The 22,824-nt window shown below is 43.8% G+C and overlaps 1 protein-coding gene across 1 annotated transcript in view; it reads right to left on the bottom strand.

Moving 5' to 3' along the window:
* dchs2 (dachsous cadherin-related 2) overlaps positions 1-22,824 on the bottom strand; it is a 205,687-nt gene that overhangs the window by 86,044 nt on the left and 96,819 nt on the right. The window contains exon 6 of the mRNA XM_068032733.1: positions 16,052-16,239. Coding sequence (XP_067888834.1) covers positions 16,052-16,239 — 188 coding nt within the window. The remainder of the gene's footprint in view (positions 1-16,051; positions 16,240-22,824) is intronic.

Here is a 22,824-nt window from a genome sequence, read left to right as displayed (position 1 = left end):
CAAGCTGCACGAGCATTAACTGCCCACTTAAGGCTGTTTACAGGCTTTCCTGCTCCAGACTCAATTTGGCTGGTGGCGGGAAGGTAGCAGGGTTCCCCTGCCATCATCTTGCCCGATTATATGCTCTCCCCGCCTCCAAAGTCGCCGTGGGGAGAGCAAAGAAGTCCCCCTCCCAACCCCTGGTGTCAACTTTCACATCTCCAACCAGCTCGATCAGCTCTCTCGACTGCTCCACTGCTTCTGTGCTGTCAGACTGCTTGTCTGATATTTATCTTGGATGAACTGTTATTTCCTCCAGCAATACATTGACAAGACCAAAGCTACTGTCTTCAGCCTATGCTATACATTCCACATCCTGTTCCTTTGCCACTGACTCCATTCCCTTCCTTGATTACTATCTCAGGCTGGTTCAGATTATAGGCAGCCTCGGCTTCCTATCTGACCCCATGCTAAACTTTCAAGCCCATTTTCTCTTCATCACAAAGACTGATTACTTCCATCTCCAAATATTGCCTTCTCCACCCCCAACACATTGATTTTCCACTGAAAGTTTCAACCAAGCTTTTGTCAGCTCTCAAGGCCTGCAGGGCAAGACCACTCCTGTGGAAATTCAAGGCCTTACTTTACAAGTGCAATGTCACAGGAAATTGATTCATTTCCTATTCATTTTTAAACAGTATTCTTATTTCTTATTACGATTGCACCTGGGAGTCACTAGCTAGCGAAAGAGGGAAATAGTGACACATCCTGTGGACTGGTGTGCACTACCACGATGACCAGTTGCTACAGCAGCTTGGCAACAGGCACCAACGTCAAAACAACAACTCACAGCATCACTTAGCTGTGTCATGTGCAGCACTTGTGGCAGAACCTGCCTCTCAAGGATTGGCCTTCACAGCCATCAGCAAAGACAAGACACCCCACTTAAATGGTTGTTTGCTGTGTGTCCATCATCTTTCACAGATAGAAGGATGCCAACCAATTATTTAGACATACTTAAGAATATGACATGGTTAGATGGGAAATCTCTGCTAGAAGAAAGAAAGTTTTCTTACAACTTAGAAAGGACTACAGAATCAGAAAGTTGCATGTCAAGTGTACAAATACCAAATTCTAACCCCATTGCAAAGGAGGAATCCATACATAAAATCCACTACTGAAAAAAATTAATTGATGGTTATATTTAAACAATACTTACTGTCAAACTTTTACAGATGTGATGTGGCTTTTTTAAAATTCATTCATGGGATGTGGGCGTCACTGGCCAGGCCAGCCTTTATTGCCCTTGAGAAGGTGGTGGTGAGCTGCCTTCTTGAATCGATGCAGTCCATTTGGAGTAGGTATACCCACAGTGCTGTTAGGAAGGGAGTTCCAGGATTTTGACCCAGCGACAGTGAAGGAACGGCGATATAGCTCCAAGTCAGGATGGTGTGTGACTTGGAGGGGAACTTGCAGGTGGTGGTGTTCCCATGTATTTGCTGCCCTTGTCCTTCTAGTTGGTAGAGGTCGCGGGTTTGGAAGGTGCAGTCTAAGGACCCTTGGTGCATTGCTGCAATGCATCTTGTAGATGGTACACATTGCTGCTACTGTGCTTCTGTGGTGGAGGGAGTGAATGTTTGTAGATGGGGTGCCAATCAAGCGGGCTGCTTTGTCCTGGATGGTGTTGAGCTTCTTGAGTGTTGTTGGAGCTGCACCCATCCAGGCAAGTGGAGAGTATTCCATCACACTCCTGACTTGTGCCTTGTAGATGGTGGACAGGCTTTGGGGAGTCAGGAGGTGAGTTACTCGCCTCAGGATTCCTAGCCTCTGACCTGCTCTTGTAGCCATGGTACTTATATGGCTACTCCAGTTCAGTTTCTGGTCAATGGTAGCCCCTAGGATGTTGATAGTGGGGGATTCAGCGATGGTAATGCTGTTGATTGTCAAGGGGAGATGGTTAGATTCTCTCTTGTTAGAGATGGTCATTGCCTGGCACTTGTGTGGCGCGAATGTTACTTGCCACTTATCAGCCCAAGCCTGGATATTGTCCAGGTCTTGCTGCATTTCTACACGGACTGCTTCAGTATCTGAGGAGTCACGAATGGTGCTGAACATTGTGCAATCATCAGCGAACATCTCTACTTCAGACCTTATGATTGAAGGAAGGTCATTGATGAAGCAGCTGAAGATGATTGGACCTAGGACACTACCCTGAGGAACTCCTGCAGAGATGTCCTGGAGCTCAGATTATTGACCTCCAACAACCACAACCATCTTCCTTTGTGCTAGGTATGACTCCAGCCAGCAGAGGGTTTTCCCCCGATTCCCATTGACCTCAGTTTTGCTTGGGCTCCTTGATGCCATACTCGGTCAAATGCTGCCTTGATGTCAAGGACAGTCACTCTCACCTCACCTCTTGAGTTCAGCTCTTTTGTCCATGTTTGAAACAAGGCTGTAATGAGGTCAGGAGCTGAGTGGCCCTGGCGGAACCCAAACTGAGCGTCACTGAGCAGGTTATTGCTAAGCCAGTGCCGCTTGATGGCACTGTTGATGACACCTTCCATCACTTTACTGATGATTGAGAGTAGGCTGATGGGACGGTAATTGGCCGGGTTGGACTTGTCCTGCTTTTTGTGTACAGGACATAGCTAGGCAATTTTCCACATTGCAGGGTAGATGCCAGTGTTGTAGTTGTACTGGAACAGCTTGGCTAGGGGCGCAGCAAGTTCTGGAGCACAGGTCTTCAGCACTATTGCTGGAATATTGTCAGGGCCCATAGCTTTTGCAGTATCCAGTGACTTCAATCGTTTCTTGATATCACGCGGAGCATTACATTTAACCTGCAAATAATGGCCCAAAATTTGTCAGGATGCCCAGTGCACCGCTGGGGTCCTCTGATGCTGTCCCTGCAAGTTTGTGGATCAGGGAAGGATGCCTTAATTTCCATGCTCACGACATTCGAGGCACATCCACGGTAACCATGATAGTAGAGAGACCAGAAAGTGCAACAAAAGTAACCAGTTCCATGGAAAGGTGCCAAGTCTCCATATAAATAGTTACAGGTACAGCTGCAGCCCTCTTTACACGGGGACCACTTTACAAATATTTGGATAGCACGTATAGAGAGGTGGTCACACCGCAGGCTCAGTCTCCACAGGCAGAAAGGGAATGGGTGACCACCAGGCAGAGCAAGAGGACTAGGCAGGCAGTGCAGGAATCTCCTGTGGCTATTCCCGTGCAAAACAGATATACTGCTTTGGATACTGTTGGGGGGAATGGCCTCTCAGAGGAAAGCTGCAACAGCCCAATTCTTTGCACCACGGTTGGCTCTGCTGCACAGGGGAGGAGTAAAAAGTGTGGGAATGCAATAGTTATAGGGGATTCAATTGTAAGGGGAATAGATAGGTGTTTCTGTAGCCGCAAATGAGACTCCAGGATGGTACGTTGCCTCCCTGATGTTCGGGTCAAGGATGTCTCAGAGCTGTTACAGGACATTCTGAAGGGGGAGAGTGAACAGCCAGTGGTCGTGGTACACATTGGTACAAACGACGTAGATAAAAAAAAAAGGATGAGGTCCAAGAGCAGAATATAGGGAGTTCGGAAGTAAGTTGAAAAGTAGGACCTCAAAGGTAGTGATCTCAGGATTACTACTAGTACCACATGCTAGTCAGAGTAGAAATAGGAGGATATATCAGATGAATACGTGGCTGGAGAGATGGTGTGAGGGGGAAGGTTTTAGATTCCTGGGACATTGGGACCGATTCTGGGGGAGGTGGGACCAATACAAACTGGACGGGTTACACCTGGGCAAGACCGGGATTGATGTCCAAGGGGGAGTATTTGCTTGAGTGGTTGGAGAGGGTTTAAACTAAAATGGCAGGGGGGTGGGAACCTTTGCAAGGAGTCAGAGGAGGGGGAATCAAAGACAAGAACAAAAGACAATAAGGGGAATAAGAAAAGTGATAGGCAGAGAAATCAAGGGCCAGAATCAAACAGGGCCACAGTGAAAAATAGTGAGAAGGGAACAAGTAATGTTAAAAAGAAAAGCCTTGAGGCTTTGTGCCTTAACGCGTGGAGCATTCGCAATAAAGTGGATGAATTAATCACACAAATAGATGGAAACAGGTATGATATAATCAGGATTACATAGACATGGCTGCAGGGTGACCAGGGATGGGAAATGAACATCCAGGGGTATTCAGTATTTAGGAAGGATAGACAAAAAGTAAAAGGCGGTGGAGTTACATTGCTGGTTAAAGAGGAAATTAACACAATAGTGAGGAAGGATATTAGCTCTAACGATGTGGAATCTGTATGGGTAGAGATGAGAAACACGAAGGGGCAAAAAACGGTAGTGGGGCTTGTATATAGACCCCCAAACTGTAGTGGTGATGCTGAGAATGGCATTAAGCAGGAAGTTAGAGATGCATGCGATAATTATGGGTGAATTTAATCTACATACAGATTGGGCAAATCAAATTAGTCACAATACCGTAGAGGAGGAATTCATGGAGTGTATACGGGATAGTTTTCTGGACCAATATGTTGAGGAACCAACTAGAGAACAGGCCACCCTAGACTGGGTATTGTGTAATGAGAGAGTAATAATTGACAATCTAGTTGTGCGAGACCCCTTGGGGATGAGTGACCATAATATGATAGAATTCTTCATCAAGATGGAGAGTAACGTAGTTGATTCTGAGAATAGGATCCTGAATCTTAGTAAAGGAAACTACGAAGGTATGAGGCACAAATTGGATATGATGGATTGGGAAGCGTTAATTAAAGGGATGACAGTGGATAGGCAATGGCAAACATTCAAAGAGCGAATGGATGAACTGCAACAATTGTTCATTCCTGTCTGGCGCAAAAGTAAAACGGGAAAGGTAGCCAAACCATGGCTTACAAGGGAAATTAGAGATAGCATTAAATGCAAGTAAGAGGCATACAAATTTGCCAGAAACAACGATAGACCTGAGGATTGGGAGCAGTTTAGAATTCAGCAAAGGAGGACCAAGGGATTGATTAAGAAGGGGAAAATAGAGTACGAGAGTAAGCATGTGGGGAACATAAAAACTGACTGTAAATGTTTCTATAGGTATGTGAAGAGAAAAAGATTGGTGAAGACAAATGTAGGTCCCTTACAGTCAGAAACAGGGGAATTTATTATGGCAAACAAAGAAATGGCTGACCAACTAAATGCATACTTTAGCTCTGTGTTCACAAAGGAGGACACAAATATCATACCAGAAATGTTGGGGAACACAGGGTTTAGTGAGAGGGAGGAACTGAAGGAAATCAGTATTAGTAGAGAAATGGTGTTGGGGAAATTGATGGGATTGTCGGCCGATAAATCCCCAGGGCCTGATAATCTACATCCCAGAGTGCTTAAGGAAGTGGCCCTAGAAATAGTGGATGCATTGGTGGTCATCTTCCAAGATTCTATAGACTCTGGAACAGTTCCTACAGATTGGAGGGTAGCTAATGTAACCCCACTATTTAAAAAGGGAGGTAGAGAGAAAACAGGGAATTATAGACCAGTCAGCCTGACATCGGTAGTGGGGAAAATTCTAGAGTCCATTATCAAAGATTTTACAGCAGAGCACTTGGAGAACAGTGGTAGAATTGGACAGAGTCAGCATGGATTTACGAAAGGGAAATCATGCTTGACAAATCTACTAGAATTCTTGGAGGATGCAACTAGCAGATATGATGAAGGACAGCCTGTGGATGAGGTTTGTTCGGACTTTCAGAAGTATTTCGACAAAGTCCCACATAAGAGATTAGCATGTAAAATTAACGCTCATGGTATTCTGGGTAGTGTATTGCGATGGACAGAAAATTGGCTAACAGACAGGAAACAAAGAGTAGGAATAAACAGGTCTTTTTCTGAATGGCAGGTAGTGACCAGTGGGGTACCGCAGGGATCAATGCTAGGACCCCAGCTATTCACAATATATATTAATGATTTAGATGAGGGAACTAAAGGTAATATCTCCAAATTTGCAGATGACACAAAACTGGGTGGGAGGGTGAGTTGTGAGGAGTACGCAGAATGGCCTCAGGGTGATTTGGACAAGTTGAGTGAGTGGGCAAATGCATGGCAGATGCAGTATAATGTGGGTAAATGTGAGATTATCCACTTTGGTAGCAAAAACAGGAAGACAGATTATTATCTGAACGGCTATAAACTGAGAGAAGGGAATATGCAATGAGACCTGGGTGTTCTCGTACACAAGTAGCTGAAGGTAAGCATGCAGGTGCAACAGGCGGCAAAAAAGGCAAATGGGATGTTGGCCTTCACAGCGAGAGGATTCGAGTACAGGAGCAGGGATGTCTTGCTGCAATTATACAGCGCCTTGGTAAGGCCACACCTGGAATATTGTGTGCAGTTTTGGTCTCCTTATCTGAGGAAGGCTGTTCTTGCTATAGAGGGAGTGCAACGAAGGTTTACCAGACTGATTCCTGGGATGGCGGGACTGACGTATAATCAGTTAGGATATTCGCTGGACTTCAAAAGAGTGAGGGGGGATCTCATAGAAACCTATAAAATTCTAACAGGACTTGAGAGGGTAGATGCAGGAAGGATGTTCCCGATGGTGGGGGAGTCCAGAACCAGGGGTTATAGTCTAAGGATGCGGGGTAAACGTTTCAGGACTGAGATGAGGAGAAATTACTTCACCCAGAGAGTGGTGAGCCTGTGGAATTCGCTACCACAGAAAGCAGTTGAGGCCAAAACATTGTATGTTTTCAAGAAGGAGTTAGATATAGCTCTTGGGGCGAAAGGGATCAAAGGATATGGGGGGAAAGCGGGAACAGGTTACTGAGTTTGGATGATTAGCCATGATCATAATGAATGGCGCAGCAGGCTCGAAGGGCCGAATGGCCTACTCCTGTTCCTATTTTCTATGTTTCTATTTATTTGGGGGTCCTAGCTAGGACTGTGGCCCAGACCTCCAAATGCACCCCACTTTGTTGATCGGCTAGGTATCCAGCATATCTGGATCCCAGCCTAATTTGTCGCTCTTTTGCAAAATTACAGTGGAATTGCACAAGAAGGGCAGAGGATTTTTGACTCCAGCATCTTCTCATACAATTACAATACTAATCTCCTCCAAGGTAGCATATGTTGCTGCTATGAGTAACAAGTGTATTTACCACCTTATAGCAATGGGACATCATTTCAGTTACACAATTTCAAATTATGGTATTGTTCTAATGATGTATCCTAAAGTAAGATAAAAGCATACACCTTAAAATTTGTGGATCACTTGAAGATATAATATGGGTAATCCTATGATCAAATGCTTGTGAAAGGATACATCGCCCATCATCAGCATATATCAGAAAATAGCAGACACACTGTTGTACATTGTTGCTAGCAATTAAGATGCTAGGTTGAGCTTAGTTTACAGAGAACTCAGAGTCAAATCTAACATTAACTCATTTATTATATTTACAGACTATACTTTCCATCAGCCTGTCTAGTTTCTGCTATTCATGATGCTTCATACTTCTCCTAAACCTATTGCGTGACTTCTTACATCACCATATAGTCGGAGGTGTTTCTCACTGTACCAAACATTAATCCTTTCAGACCCCTATACTACATCTCCCTGCCTCTCAGTCTTTGTCCATATATATTTTTATCCATATCTATTTTTAATTTACGTACTATCCTCCCCCACCCCCCAATTCCATTCAATCGGCCATGAGGCTTCACGACTCTCTCTGATCGTGTTCTTGTCGGACTTGGAAGATCAGTAGTCTTTTCCTGAACTCCTGGTCATTGAGTTGGATGGGCTTCATTGAGGTTTGTAGTATCCGGTTTTCTCTGAACTTCAGGATCAACATCTGCTTCATATAACTGCTTGAGGAATAGGAATATGGTTTCTCCTATTTCATCTGACAGTACCTTCTGGAGTGTGTACTAAATAAGAACTCTGATGATATTCATCCCTCTGGATAATTACTCCTACTCTTTGGTTCATATCCATACCTTTTGTCCTTCCATCAACTTGGGTATGATATCTCTTATTGTACGTCTGCGTTAATGTTTCCTATAAGACTTCTCTCTGTCTTGAACTTTCTGATAATCCTGGACTTCTAGCCCTGGAAGTAGTTTTTTGGGTAAGATAGGAAGTTGTGTTTTAAGCTACCTCCCTATCAACAGCTCGGACGGTGCTAATCCACAGAGCAATGGAGTAGATCTGTAGTTTAGGACTGCAGTTTGAAAATCAATGTTTTTCTTCAAAAACGTTTGAATAGTTCCAACTCCTCTTTCAGCTTCACCATTAAATTGGAGGATATCTCAGGGAACTTTTGAGATATACAAATCCATATTATCCCACAAATTGCGTGAAGTATTCGTTTGCAAATTGTGGTCCATTATCTGACATAACCTTGTCAGGAATGCCATGCATTGCAAAGATCTCTTGTAAAGCTTGAATGTTAGATTCGGCAGTCGTTGTATATCTTTTAACTTCAATCTATCTTGAAAATGCAGGATTTCCCAGGAAAGAAAAATAGATCCATCCCTAGACATTCCCACAGCTCTGGCTAGAAATAATGTCGATATAAGGGATTTGCTCTGGTTTGGTCTGAGCACTGTGCGGACCTGACAAATAGCGATCATTTATTCTACGTCTCTGGATATCCGATATCCCTAGCCACCAAACGGACGACTACGCCCATGCTCTGCATTTTGTGATACCCATGTGGCCCTGATATATTATTTCCAAGACATCTGTCCAGAGTGAGACCGGAAATACATCAGCAAATCATCCACAATAGTAAAGGGTTTTCTGTGTTCAAACAAATTTTTCATTACTGTACCACTGGGATGTTGCTGTGGCCAACCTTGTGTGCAATACTGGCGTATTCGGATGAATTCCTCATCTCGCTTCTGAGCATGGTGAATTTATTGGAGCTGTTGCGAACTTAGAAACATTGAAAAATAGGAGCAGGAGTAGGCCATTCGGCCCTTTGAGCCTGCTCCGACATTCAATACGATCATGGCTGATCATCCAAACTCAGTAATCTGTTCCCACTTTCTCCCCGTATCCCTTGATCCCATTAGCCCTAAGAACTATATCTAACTCTTTCTTGAATATATTTAATGATTTGGCCTCAACTGCTTTCCGTGATAGAGAATTCCACAGGTTCACTACTTTCTGGGTGAAGAAATCTCTCATCTCAGTCCTAAATGGCTTAGCCCTTATCCTTAGACTGTGACCCCTGGTCCTGGACATCAGGAACATCCTTCCTGCATCTACCCTGTCCAGTCCTGTTAGAATTTTGTAGGTTTCTATGAGATCCCCTCTCATTCTTCTGAACTCTAGCGAATACAAGCCTAATTGACCCAATCTCTCTTCATGTCAGTCCTGCCATCCCAGGAATCAGTCTGGTGAACCTTTGAATAGATTAGATTTAGAGATACAGCACTGAAACAGGCCCTTCGGCCCACCGAGTCTGTGCCGAACATCAACCACCCATTCACACTAATCCCACACCAATCCCATATGCCTACCAAACATCCCCACCTGTCCTTATATTTCCCTACCACCTACCTACACTAGTGACAATTTATAATGGCCAATTTACCTATCAACCTGCAAGTCTTTTGGCTTGTGGGAGGAAACCGGAGCACCCGGAGGAAACCCACGCAGACACAGGGAGAACTTGCAAACTCCACACAGGCAGTACCCGGAATCGAACCCGGGTCGCTGGAGCTGTGAGGCTGCGGTGCTAACCACTGCGCCACTGTGCCGCCCCTTGCTGCACTCCCTCCATAGCAAGAACATCCTTCCTCAGATAAGGAGACCAAAACTGCACACAATACTCCAGATGTGGCCTTACCAAGGCCTTGTATAATTACAGCAAGACATCCTTGCTCCCGTACTCGAATCCTCTCGCTATGAAGGCCAACATCCCGTTTGCCTTTTTGCCACCTGTTGCACCTGCATGCTTACCTTCAGCTACCTGTGTACAAGAACACCCAGGTCTCGTTGCATATTCTCCTCTCTCAGTTTATAGCCGTTCAGATAATAATCTGCCTTCCTGTTTTTGCTACCAAAGTGGATAATCTCACATTTATCTACATTATACTGCATCTGCCACTCACTCAACCTGTCCAAAACACACTGAAGCCTCTCTGCATCCTCCTCACAGCTCACACTCCCACCCAGTTTTGTGTCATCTGCAAACTTGGATATATTACCTTTAATTCCCTCATATATATCATTAATATATATTGTGAATAGCTGGGGTCCTAGCATTGATCCCTGCGGTACCCCACTAGTCACTGCCTGCCACTCGGAAAAAGACTCATTTATTCCTACTCTTTTTTTCCTGTCTGCCAACCAGCTCAATTTATCAGCTCCTCTCCTGGAGCGGAGCGGACCTGTGGGGAGAAAGCCGAGAGAGGAGCCGATAAATTGAGCCTGAGGATCGAGGCCCAGTCGCTTACCTTCTGGAAGCGGAGTGGAAAGGAGCAGACTTGGGAGAATGCAAAGAGAGGAGCTGAGAAATTGAGCCTGAGTACAAGTGGGACAGGTTACACCCAGGCAGGACCGGAACAGATGTCCTCACAGGGGCGTTTGCTGGTGCTGTTGGGGAGGATATAAACTAGAATGGCAGGGGGATGGGAACCTGAGTGGGTAGACTGAGGAGGAGGAAACAAGCATAGAAACGAAAGACAAGAAACAAAAAGACAAAAGTGGAAGGCATAGAAATCAAGGGCTTCTACATCCATCTGGCTGTTCTTGAAAAAGGCCTGCCAATAGCTTTGTCGATGAGATGTCTGCTGCAACTGTGATTGATAGTGGAGGGTTGTAATGCGCTAAGAGGTCTGGCGAAATCAGCATTTTCTTGATGCTTCGAAATGCCTGCTCTTGATGTGAATTCCAATACCATGCTTGATCTTTCTTTAAGACTTGTCTTCAGAGATCAGTAACTTGCGCTAGATTGAGCAAAAATTTGCCAACTGATTGAAGATCTTGGACAGAAGTAAGAATTGGGAATTCATGAATGGCTCTTGTCTTTTGCGGGTCCGCCATTATGCCCTTGCTACTAACAATGTGTCCTAAGAAATGAACAGACGTTTTCAAGAATTCACACTTTTTATTAAGGGTCAGGCCTTCTTCTTGTAGACAGTTCAAAACCACTCTAATCCTCAGGTCATGTTCTTCAATGGATTCACCATGGGCTCAGAAATCATCCATATGACATATTACCCCTTTAAGGCACTGTAAAATGTTTGACGTAATCATTTGGAATATTTCAGGTTCAGATGTTACACCAAATGGTAAACGATTAAAGCAAAACCTTCCAAATGGAGTGAAGACTGTCAATAATCTTATTTCTTTTCCAACGAAACTTGCCAAAAGCTGCTATTTGTGAACATAATACTCTTGGATACTTTTCCAAGCTTTGATCTACCTAGGATATGGAAAGGATTTCCCTTGTGACCACCTTATTAAGCTAAGTTAGGTCTACTTCGATGGGAAGAGTACCGTTTGGTTCAGGAACTGGAACCATGCCTGAACACTACTCTCTTGATTTTGTGACAGCAGAAATGACTCCCATCTTGGTCATTTCTTCCAGCTGAGTTTGGACTTTCTCCATCAATGGGCACGCAAATTCCTTGGTGTAAAGATACATACCAGTTTAGCATCTTCTCTCAACGTAATGCTGTATTTGGTCTTAAGTCTTCCAAGACCCAAGAATAGTTTCGGAAAGTCAGCTTGAAGTCTTGTTGCTTGATTCCATCCACTTTTTCGATAAGGTGGAAATCTAAACATGCTCTTTTGCTCAAAAGAGAAAACTCTTGACTCCATAAAACATACAGTGTTACTAATATCTGCTTTCCCTTGTACTGGAGTGTTGCCTGTAGCTTTCCCTTGACTTTCAATTCAATCCCACCTGGACCAAGTAAATGTGTGTCTATTGGTTGCAAGCAGTGTGTTGACAACCACGGTTCATTCTCTGACAAGACTGTGACACTTGCTCCGGTGTCTAATTTGAAATGAGTAACATGTCCATTGACATAAATGTCTGCTGTCCAAAATGAATGGTTAGGGTCATTGATCTCCCCCAGGAAATTTCCTAATTTATCTTGCAATGTTGTCCCACTGCAGTGACAGCTCTCTTCATGAAGACATTTTGTTTGGAATCTTTAGGAGTAGAGGTCTTGCTTTGGCACATTTTACCAAAGCGCCCATCTTCTTACAATTAAAGCATTCTGCCTTATTTGCAGAACACTGTTCACGACTGTGGGTCTTTTTGGCAACACAGTACTGGAAGGTTTGCAAGGCATCTTGCGCCTTCCCTCCCAAGTGTACCTTCTTGTATGGAGATTGCTTTTCAGTCCTGGTATTCAGGAACTGCATGGTCATCTGAGTTTTCCTGACCCAAGGTTTTCCATCCGCTCTTAGGATTGCTCTATTCTGTTTTCTGAGCTCTGCCTATCTTACTATTTGAATCGCCTTCTCAAGGGTGAGGTCTTCTTTTGACTGTAGAAGATCTGATAAAGATTCATCTGCAATAGCCACAATGATGCAGTCCCTTATCAACACTGTCTTCAGGTCTCCATACCCACAGCCTTCAGCCAGTCTGTAAGGTGGTTAATGAAAGCATCCCTTCTATTAAACTTGGCCCTTTCTAAGATCTTACTGATTCTTAAATTAAAATATTTATCGAAAGATTGTAAAACATGATCAAACTTATTGAAAGCCTCATTGACGCCCTGCCTTGTGATCACATCATCACCCATTGCACCTAATGAGTACAGAAAAGTGTATACTTGTTCAGTTTCAGACTTGCTGTGCAGCTGGGAAGCTATTCTGAATCTTACAAATATTCCCCTCCACAGAGACCAATTCTAAATTTGGTTAGAACAAAGAACAAAGAACAGTACAGCACAGGAACAGGCCATTCAGCCCTCCAAGCCTGCGCCGATCTTGATGTCTGCCTAAACTAACACCTTCTGCACTTCCGGGGCCCATATCCCTCTATTCCCTTCCTATTCATGTATTTGTCAAGATGTCTCTTAAACGTCGCTATCATATCTGCTTCCACCACCTCCCTGGCAGCAAGTTCCAGGCACTCACCACCCTCTGTGTAAAAAACTTGCCTCGCACATTCCCTCTAAACTTTGCCCCTCGCACCTAAAACCTATGTCCCCTAGTAACTGACTCTTCCAGCCTGGGAAAAAGTTTCTGACTATCCACTCTGTCCATGCCACTCATAACTTTGTAAACCTCTATCATGTCGCCCCTCCAACTCCGTCGTTCCAGTGAAAACAATCCGAGTTTTTCCAACCTCTCCTCATAACTAAGGCCCTCCAGACCAGGCAACATCCTGGTAAACCTCCTCTGTACCCTCTCCAAAGCCTCCACGTCCTTCTGGTAGTGTGGCGACCAGAATTGCACGCAATATTCTAAGTGTGGCCTAACTAAGGTTCTGTACAGCTGCAACATGACTTGCCAATTTTTATACTCTATGCCCCAACCGATGAAGGCAAGCATGCCGTATGCCTTCTTGACTACCTTATCCACCTGCGTTGCCACTTTCAGTGACCTGTGGACCTGTACGCCCAGATCTCTCTCCCAGATCTCTTAGGTCCTTCCAATTTCTCAAACCTTTCTGGCATCATCAATTTTGGACCCATATCCTTCCTAAACTCTGTACGTTGATTCCTTCTTTAATAAATTTTCGTTGCTGCTTTGGAAATTTTCCTGCGCTTTTTGGAAATTTCCTGCTCTTTCAGGGGTTTCCTGTGCTTTTCGGAGGTTTTCCACGCTTCGCCCTCGTGGTCTGTTCGAATAATGGCCACCGACTTCAGATCCGCTCTTCATGAAGGTTCGGCTTTTCCCCGTTTTGCCTGCCCAGTCTGCTGTTAGACACAGTTTCTACCCTCTTCTAAAGGTTGCTCATCCAATCGCCAACCGTAACTCAGTTCTGTGACTTGATGCCTGCGATCGCTGGACCTGGGTTTCTCTCACAGACCACCACACTTCTGTGGTGTAGCCTGAACGCCTGTGCGGCTGACTCACCAACTCTCTATGTCTTTTTGTTGTCTACAGAGCAGCTCTGGAACTCTTCGCAGTCTCTCCATGTGATCTGCGGTTTTTTGGCGTTACTGTACCATGTGGGGTTTCTTAAAATTTTCCGGGTAAGTTCACCGTTGTCACCATGTTGTATATTAATGCTAGCACTTCAGATGCTAGGTTGAGCTTGGTTTACAGAGAACTCACAGTTGACGTAAATCTAACATTAACTCATTTATTATATTTACATAGACTATAGACACTTTCCATAAGCCTGTCTAGCTTCTACCACTCATGATGCTTCTTGCTTCTCCAAAGCCTGAGGGGAGGGTGAAGAGCCAATGGTCGTGGTATATGACCTCTTACATCATCATCACAGTAGGTATTACTCTCAATCTCTCAAAAATTAACCTTTTCAGACCCTTATACTACACACACTGCTCACACTTTTCATATGTTATTGTAAGTTTTTAACTGCAGTGACTTTACCAGGAACCAAATTCTTAAAAATGCATTAATAGATCACTAGTGTCATAGCTCATGAGTAGCATGGGGACCATGTTTATGCATCTTATTGGAGGTCTACACATACGTTGTGGTGAACAGTGAGCTATATGATGGTTCTTCGGACCTTAACTCAGAGGCCTGACTTTAACCCTGTCTGCTTTGCAGAAACTGGCAGGCAAATAGTTAAAATGGTTCTGATGAAAGGTCACAGACCTGAAACGTGAACTGTGCTTCTCTCTCCACAGATGCTGCCTGACTTGCTGAGTATTTCCAGCACTTTCTGTCTTTATTGCTGTGGTTAAAATGGTGGATGCTTTCTGGAGCATTCATACACAACACCATCTTAGTCCTGACAATTCTGTTCATACTGTCAGGCAAACCCACCACCATATGCCAAGATTGAGGCATATATGATTTCACCACATAAACATTAAAACTTAAAATTGCAAGCCCCTGACTGGAAAGACATTTGCATAGTAACTAGCAGAGTTGGAACAAGGGACAAAGGACCATGCCCTGACCCATTCAACCAACAATGGACTTTTGATTACCAGACACTGAAGGTGGAGGGAGCTAGAATTCCAGGTTGACTGCTAAGATAGCAGAATCCATAAACACAGAAGAAGTGGTCAGAACAGTTTTAGTCACATGACTGTTGAGATTTGAACTTCCAACAAGGGATTTGAACTCAGAAAGCTCCGAACTGAATCTTGTAAAAACATGTGAACCTCAAAGATAGAAACGTCTCCTACGTAAACAAGGTTTAAGAATACTGGGCCCCAACGAAAAACAAGACTACCTACAAACAAGTGAGCTCAAAGCACAGTAAACAAGAAACTCTTCTGAAATTGCTTCAAACCCCTCTCTACTATATTTTCCTCTCCTCTTTTCTGTCCCTATTTGCATGTGTGAATCGCGTGTGCACGTTGTATATCCATAGGCATTAACTACATTAGAGTTTAAGTTTAAGGTTTAATAAATTTAATCTTTCTTCTTTAAACTGAAGAAAGCCCATTTGTGCTCATTTCTTTTTCTTATAATTGGACAGCTGTGAACAAGGATTCACAAAGAGGGAGCTCAAAACACAGTGTGTTCAAAATTAAACCCGGTTACAATAAGACCAGATGAAGACAGTAAAAGTCTCCTACACACCTTTCTCACCTGGTCATAACAATACAAAAAGCACCCACAATCAGGCAGGGGCCCCACCAACATTTAATTGCAGGTGAAACCTGACAGCTATTGGATAGCAGCCATCAAGGAGACATTGTAATTTCCTGGGTGAGCTCACTCCCCGCCCCACCAATTTAATGGAAGATCTGGAATGGGAGCAGAAAATTGCTTGGGGATGCAAGGTAGCTCTGCATCTCCCCAGTTTCTCAACTCCTGGACATATAACTCAAATACTCAGCTTTACCTGTTCTTTTCATGCTTATTGTTAGTTATTTTATATATATATATAGTTTAATATTCATACATAGTAAACAACAAAAAGGAAATCTTTGATGTGTACATACCTTGACAGTAAACTCACGCCTAGGTCCAAGGTAATAAAATAGTGGTACATTATCATTAATATCAGTGACTGTGATATAGACAGTAATGGAGGCATTTTGTCGAGGCATACCATGATCTGTAACTAGTACAGATAACTGGTGGTGAGTATGATGTTCACGATCTAATGCAACCCAGTTAATAATCTCACCTGGAAAATAAATTTAAGACAAGAAATATAACTTAATATATATTTCTACTTAAGCAACATATATATTTCCACATACATAAAATATTCATCATTACATTCACTCCCTCCACCATTGACACATAGTGGCAGCAGTGTGGCATCTACAAGATGCACTGCAGCAACGCACCAAAGCTCCTTAGACAGCACCTTCCAAACCTGCAACCTCTACCAACTAGGACAAGGGCAGCAAATGTATGGGAACACCACTACCTGCAAGTTCCCCTCCAAGTCACACACCATCCTGACTTGGAACTATATCGCCATTCCTTCACTGTCGCTGGGTCAAAATCCTGGAACTCCCTTCCTAACAGCACTGTGGGTGTACCTACCTCACGTGGACTGCAGCAGTTCAAGAGGGCAGCTGACCACCACCTTCTCAAGGGCAATTAGGGATGGGCAATAAATGCTGGCCTAGCCAGCAACGCCCACATCCCATGAATAAATAAAAATAAATTATGCAAATTTTGGTTTGGTTTCTCATTTCCAGTCCTTCTCTTTTGAAGCAGTGACTAATGCTAGGATACATGCCATGAGCATCAGCAGTTATCTGGTGCCTTCTCCAAATAGCCTTATGTGACACAAGACAGTTTTGCCATTTAACTGCGGGAGGTATCTCAGTTGAGGGTATCCTCAACCAATGTCTGCTCATCCATGCTTTCTAGCAGAATTGCAATTAGGAGCAGAAATTGACTTTTAGCCATTTTAGCCTGAGAAAATTGAGGCTAATTGTAGTAACCTCATTGCTGCCTCAGCTGAAATCAGCTAACTTACCAATAACAAGGTTCCAATCTAGGATCCTCCTGTGTTAAAGGCTCTATACGACATACAAATATTACAGGAGTTCCACTTTTATGCAGAATTATGACAGACATATTTCCTGAGTAAGCCAGTGTAGCCTGGGAGAGTGAGGGATGGATTATTATTCTGGCAGGGCCTTGCCCCTAATGGCACTTCTGAAATTTTCTGCCAGAACTGAAGTTAGTATGTAATGTGTCTGCCAAAATACAGGTGGGTGTAATGACAGATGATTGACAAGAGTTGTATCTGATAGGATGCTACTTGCACTAAGTTTCAGAGTAATTGACTGCATTAGGAAAGCCAGCATATTTAGAAACTGGCCCCATTCTGAAACTTTTTTTTGTTTGGCTGGGATCACAGGTCAAATTACACTAAGGCAAGGCTATGCACCCAAGCTGAGGTGGGTATACCAGTGATGCAATAAATGACCTTTGCAGCTTCCCTCATGTTCCTCAGGGGACATCAGGTCTATCAGCTATGCATGGATACACCAAGACACGATTCACTGTTGGCTAGAGTAAGCTTGTTTATCATCTTCGTTTTGAAAAACTAGCAGCCAGCTTGACAAGGCATTGCAAATGTATTGAGTGGCAGGATTCGCCATAGGCCAAGAAGTCAAAGATTCCACCCACATGTTCTCTTGATCAATCCCACCACCTATATCAACAGAAAAGGATTCCTTTCTCATAGTTTGTGGCCAACAGCAATGAATCATGCAAGTAATTGCTTATTTTCCTATTAGCTGCCATAATGCCTTCATTTTAGGGCAGGCATTGAAAAAGATAAATATCTGGATGGATCCTGGGAGATCAAGGCTAGCTTCCTGTGCACTTTCCCAGGCCATTAGCTGAGTACTACTATTATGAGGTCCATTCTGCCACCAGTCATCATAGAGCACACAAATCAAATTCTGAAGGCATACATCAGGTGCTTTAGATCAGCTTGGGGTCAATATAGAATCTTGGAAACATACAGCACAGAATAAAGCCATTTGACTTGTTATGCCTGTGCTGGCTCGTTGAAAGCACGACAGGCAGTCGTGCTATTTTGTCCATAATCCTGTAAGTGCCTCATCCTCAAGTACCTGTCCAACTCCCTTTTAAAATTATTTATGGAATCAGCTTCCAACATCTTTTCAGGTAGAGTGTTCCAGATCCCAAAAACCCTCAGTGAAAAAGGTTCACCTCATCTCCCGTCTAGATATTTTTGCAAATTATTTTAAGTCTATGACCTCTGGTTAGTCACTGGCTAGAAGGAATAGTTTTTTTCTATCTACTCTAACTAAACGTCTCATCATCTTGAAAACCTCAGGTCACCTGTTAACCTTCCCTGTTCCTAACAATCCTAACTCCTCCAATCTCTCCTCATAACTGAAGTCCCTCATCCTTGGTAACATCCAGGCAAATCTCCTCCTTCCCCTTTCTAAAGCCTTTACATCTTTGCTTAAGTATGGTGCCAGAATTGTCTAAAATACTCCAGCTGAGGCCTAACCAGTGATTTAGAATATCTAGCATGATCTCTCTACTTTTATAATCCATGCTTCTAATTTACAGACCTAAGTAACCCATATGCCTTTTTAACCACCTTATCAACTTGCTCTGCTGCCTTTTAGGATTTGTATATATGAACACCAAGGTTTTTCTGCTCACCTATACCTTTCAAAATCGTGCCATTTATAGTAAATTATCTTTCTCTTTTAGTCCTCCTAAAGTGCATCACTTCAAACTTCTCTGTATTCAACTCCATCTATCATGCGTCTGCTCATTTCACCACCCTGCCTGTTATCCTGAAGTCTACAACTATCCTCACAACTATCTACTACATTGCCAAGTTTTGTTTCATCTCCAAACTTTATAATGCTGCTCCCTACACCCAAGTCTAGGTCATCTATAAAAGTTAGAGTAATGGATCCTAAACTGACCCTTGGGGAACACCACTGTAAACCACCCTCCAAACTAAAAAACATCCAACCATCACCAGCCTCTGCTTCCTGGCACTGAGCCAATTCCATATCCATACATCTACTTTCCCCTTAATTCCATGGGTTTTCATCTTCTTAGCAAGTCTCCTGTGTGGGGTTTTGTCGAATGCCTTCCAAAAGTCCATATTGTAACTGACAGGTGGGTGATGGCATAGCTGGTTTTCACTTCACCTCCCACTGACCGCAGACACTGTTTTTGTATTACTAGTTTCAGCCCCTGTTTTGCTTACCAAATAAACAGACAGACAGGTTTTCTCATAGGTTTAAAACAAAATATTAAATATTTATTGAACAATATGCATCACCCAAAATGATCGCAGCACCATCCACGCACGCATTCACTCTCACAGGCACACCCAAGAGAAGATAGAAAGAAGGTGAAGGTGAAGAGGTGCTAAGATTTCAAGGTGTAAAAGTCTGTTGTTTCAGGAAAACCTGCGGGATCCTCTCGGAAGGTGAGTTTTAAAGTTGCAGGCATGTTTGCTGGTTGTTTCGTATTTGCTGGGTGGCTGAAGACTTCTGGCGGTTCACTTCAGTTTGAAGACGGTGCTGATATTCTTAGTTCAGTTTTCGCAGGGGGAGGAGTTGCTTCAAAGGCTTTTCTCTGCTGCAGTTTGCCTTCAACTTGTCTCAGCAGGGTTCAACGGTATTAGCTGCAACTGGTCTCTCTCTCTCTCTCTTACTCTCAGCCTTCTGCTGGTATTATGACTTTTGATGCATAGTTAGAGAGACCAGACTGATGTTAATGACTGATATGCTGAACTGGAAAAACTCCTGTTTTTCTTCAAAATGATTACCTTGAAAGGTAGAATCATTAAGTGTTAGTTTTGCCCATGTGACTTTAGGTTTAATTTCCTGATGGGCTGTACAATAGTTTTTGATGGCCCCATTTTGATAATATGAGGGCTGTTCACACTCTATTGGGCTGAAATTTATGTGCGGCGGCCATAAACAATGGCGGCCCGCATGCGCAGAGCCACCATGATATTAAACGCGGCAGGGCATTTAAATGGCCTGGGCTGACTGCCCCCCATGATAATGTGGAGGGGGTGGGCAGTCCAACCCCAGCAACGATGTCAGGCACCTCTGCGCATGCGCTGATGCAGTTTTTAGAGGGCTTCGAGCACTTCACTTCAGTTTAAATATTTAAAGATACAGGCATTTTAAATTTATTTAAAAAAATTAAATAAATGTTTCTCGCGCCTCTCCCCCCAATAACCATACAGTTCATTCCTTGCTCTCCCAAAATACTTAACTTGTGTACCTGACCTTCCCCCCCCCACCAATGTTCATAAACTTTTAACTTCAACCCCTTCCCACCCTCCCCTACACCAATCACATTAGTTTGACCCCACTCCTGCCCCATCACACTGAAATACTTATTTGCTCCCCCCACCCCACCAGTATCCCGCATCGGATCTCCGGACGGAAATCCGAAGGTGCGGAAGTGCCGGCACCTTCCAAACCCATGACCTCTACCACCTAGACGGACAGGGCAGCAGATGCATGGGAACACCATGCGGCACAGTGGCGCAGTGGTTAGCACCATAGCCTCACAGCTCCAGTGACCCAGGTTCAATTCTGAGTACTGCCTGTGTGGAGTTTGCAAGTTCTCCCTGTCTGCGTGGGTTTCCTCCGGGTGCTCCGGTTTCCGCCCACATGCCAAAGACTTGCAGGTTGGTAGGTAAATTGGCCATTACAAACTGCCCCTAGTATAGGTAGGTGGTAGGGAAATATAGGGACAGGTGGGGATGTGGTAGGAATATGGGATTAGTATAAATCGGTGGTTGACGGTCGGCACAGACCCGGTGGGCCGAAGGGCCTGTTTCAGTGCTTATCTCTAAACTAAACCACTACCTGTAAGTTCCCCTCCAAGCCACACACCATTCTGATTTGGAACAATATCACCATTCCTTCACTGTTGCTGGGTCAAAATCATGGAACTCCCTTCCTAACAGCACTGTTGATGTACCTATACCCCAACGACTGCAGCGCTTCAAGAAGGCAGCTCACCATCACCTTCTCAAGGGCAATTAGGGATGGACAATGAATGCTGGCCTAGCCAGCAACACCTGTATCCCATGAATGAATTTTTAAAAATTGGTGCCGGACAAAACCAAGCAGGTAAATAATTAATTAGTAAATTTGCGTTTTTCTGAATATTTAAATGCTGCTCCCGTCACTGAGAGGTGGAGGGGGGCCGCCACAAGGCCTCGCCGCCGCCAGCAATATCGGGCCGAGCCTTCCTGGCATTGAAGTCTGTAGCAGGCCTCTGCCGGAGGCATTTTCCGGCCCCCCACCCCGCAGCCACCCCCGCATCAGGCGTGCTGTAAAATTCGCCCAATTGTGGTGAAGGATAGCTGGCGATATAGAGTCTGAGAGTGTCTTTGTTATAGCTCATTTTGTGGATGGTTCATATCCACGTGTGGTAAGCAATCTCATTTCCATGCAGACGGGGTTAATTGGTTTTACTTCTGGTAGACATGGATGTGTATTTTAGTGCAGGAGTTGGTATGGGTCATGTGACTTGCCCTCCATTTTGTTGACAGCAATGTACCAATCTTCTAAAAATCATTCTAATTTTTTATGGCTCTTCAGTTTGTTTCTGTATTTTCATCGCTGCACTTCTCATCAGTGTGACAATATATACATGACTACCATGATCAACCTTCCGTTACCTCATCAATCAAGTTACTCAGACATGATTTGCCTTTAAATAATCTACAGTTTCTGTCCTTGATTAGCCCATGCCTTTCCAAATGAAAGCTTATTTTGGCTAGTAATGGTTTCCAATAACTTTCCCACCACTGATGTTAGGCTGATTAGCCTATAGTTACCTGGTTTATCCCTCTCCCCTTTCTTCAACAGTGGTTAGAACATTAGCAACTCCCGTATTAGCCTTTCCAATTCCCAGCTGTACTCTGTCAGGTAAATCCCCCACCTGCCAAGATTGAGGCACACATGATTTTGCCACATGAACAATAAAACTTAAAATTGCAAGCCCTGACTAGAAGGACATTTGCATAGTACAAACAGTGTTGGAACAATGGGGACCCAGTCGTTGCTTCCCCAATACACAGAAGAAGTGGTCAGACCAGGTTGAGTCACATGACTAACCGGCTGTTGCAGAGAATTTGAACTTCCAACAAAGAATTTGAACAGACAAAGCCATGTGCTCATGGAGTAAAGATCACTCCTGGAACTGAAGCAAGAATTACAGCCTCTCCTGCCTACCTGCTTCCATCTCCTTCCCACCGAACTGAATCTTATGAAAACACATGAAACTCAAAAGAGAAAAGTTTCCTACATGAACAAGGTTTTAAGACGTCCACTGGGCCCCAACGAAAAGCAAGACTACTTACAAAAGGATGACAGTGAACTTGAAGCACAGTAACAAGATATTGCCTCAAAACCCCACTCTACTATACTACTATATTTTCCTCTTCTCTTATCTGTTCCTACCTGCACGTGTACATCGCGTGTGCATGCTAGCGTGGGCTCGTTGCATACCTGTAGGCGTGAACCGTATTAGAGTTTAAGTTTTGAGTTTTAATAAAATTTCATCTTTCTTCTTTAAATCTGAGAAAGCCTGCATGAATTGGTTACTTTGTCTTATAAGAGGAAAACTGTGAACAAGGATTCACAAAAAGGGGCGCTCAAAACACAGTGTGTTTAAAATTAAACCTTATTACAACAAGACCAGGTGAAGGTAGTAACAGACCCCGAGACACATTTTAGGAACATAGGAAGATGGTCTGGTCGTAACA

The sequence above is a fragment of the Heterodontus francisci genome, chromosome 1, assembly GCF_036365525.1.
Source record: "Heterodontus francisci isolate sHetFra1 chromosome 1, sHetFra1.hap1, whole genome shotgun sequence".
NCBI lineage: Eukaryota > Metazoa > Chordata > Chondrichthyes > Heterodontiformes > Heterodontidae > Heterodontus > Heterodontus francisci.
Note: the sequence above shows the minus strand (reverse complement) of the source record. Positions and strands in the feature narration are given on the sequence as shown.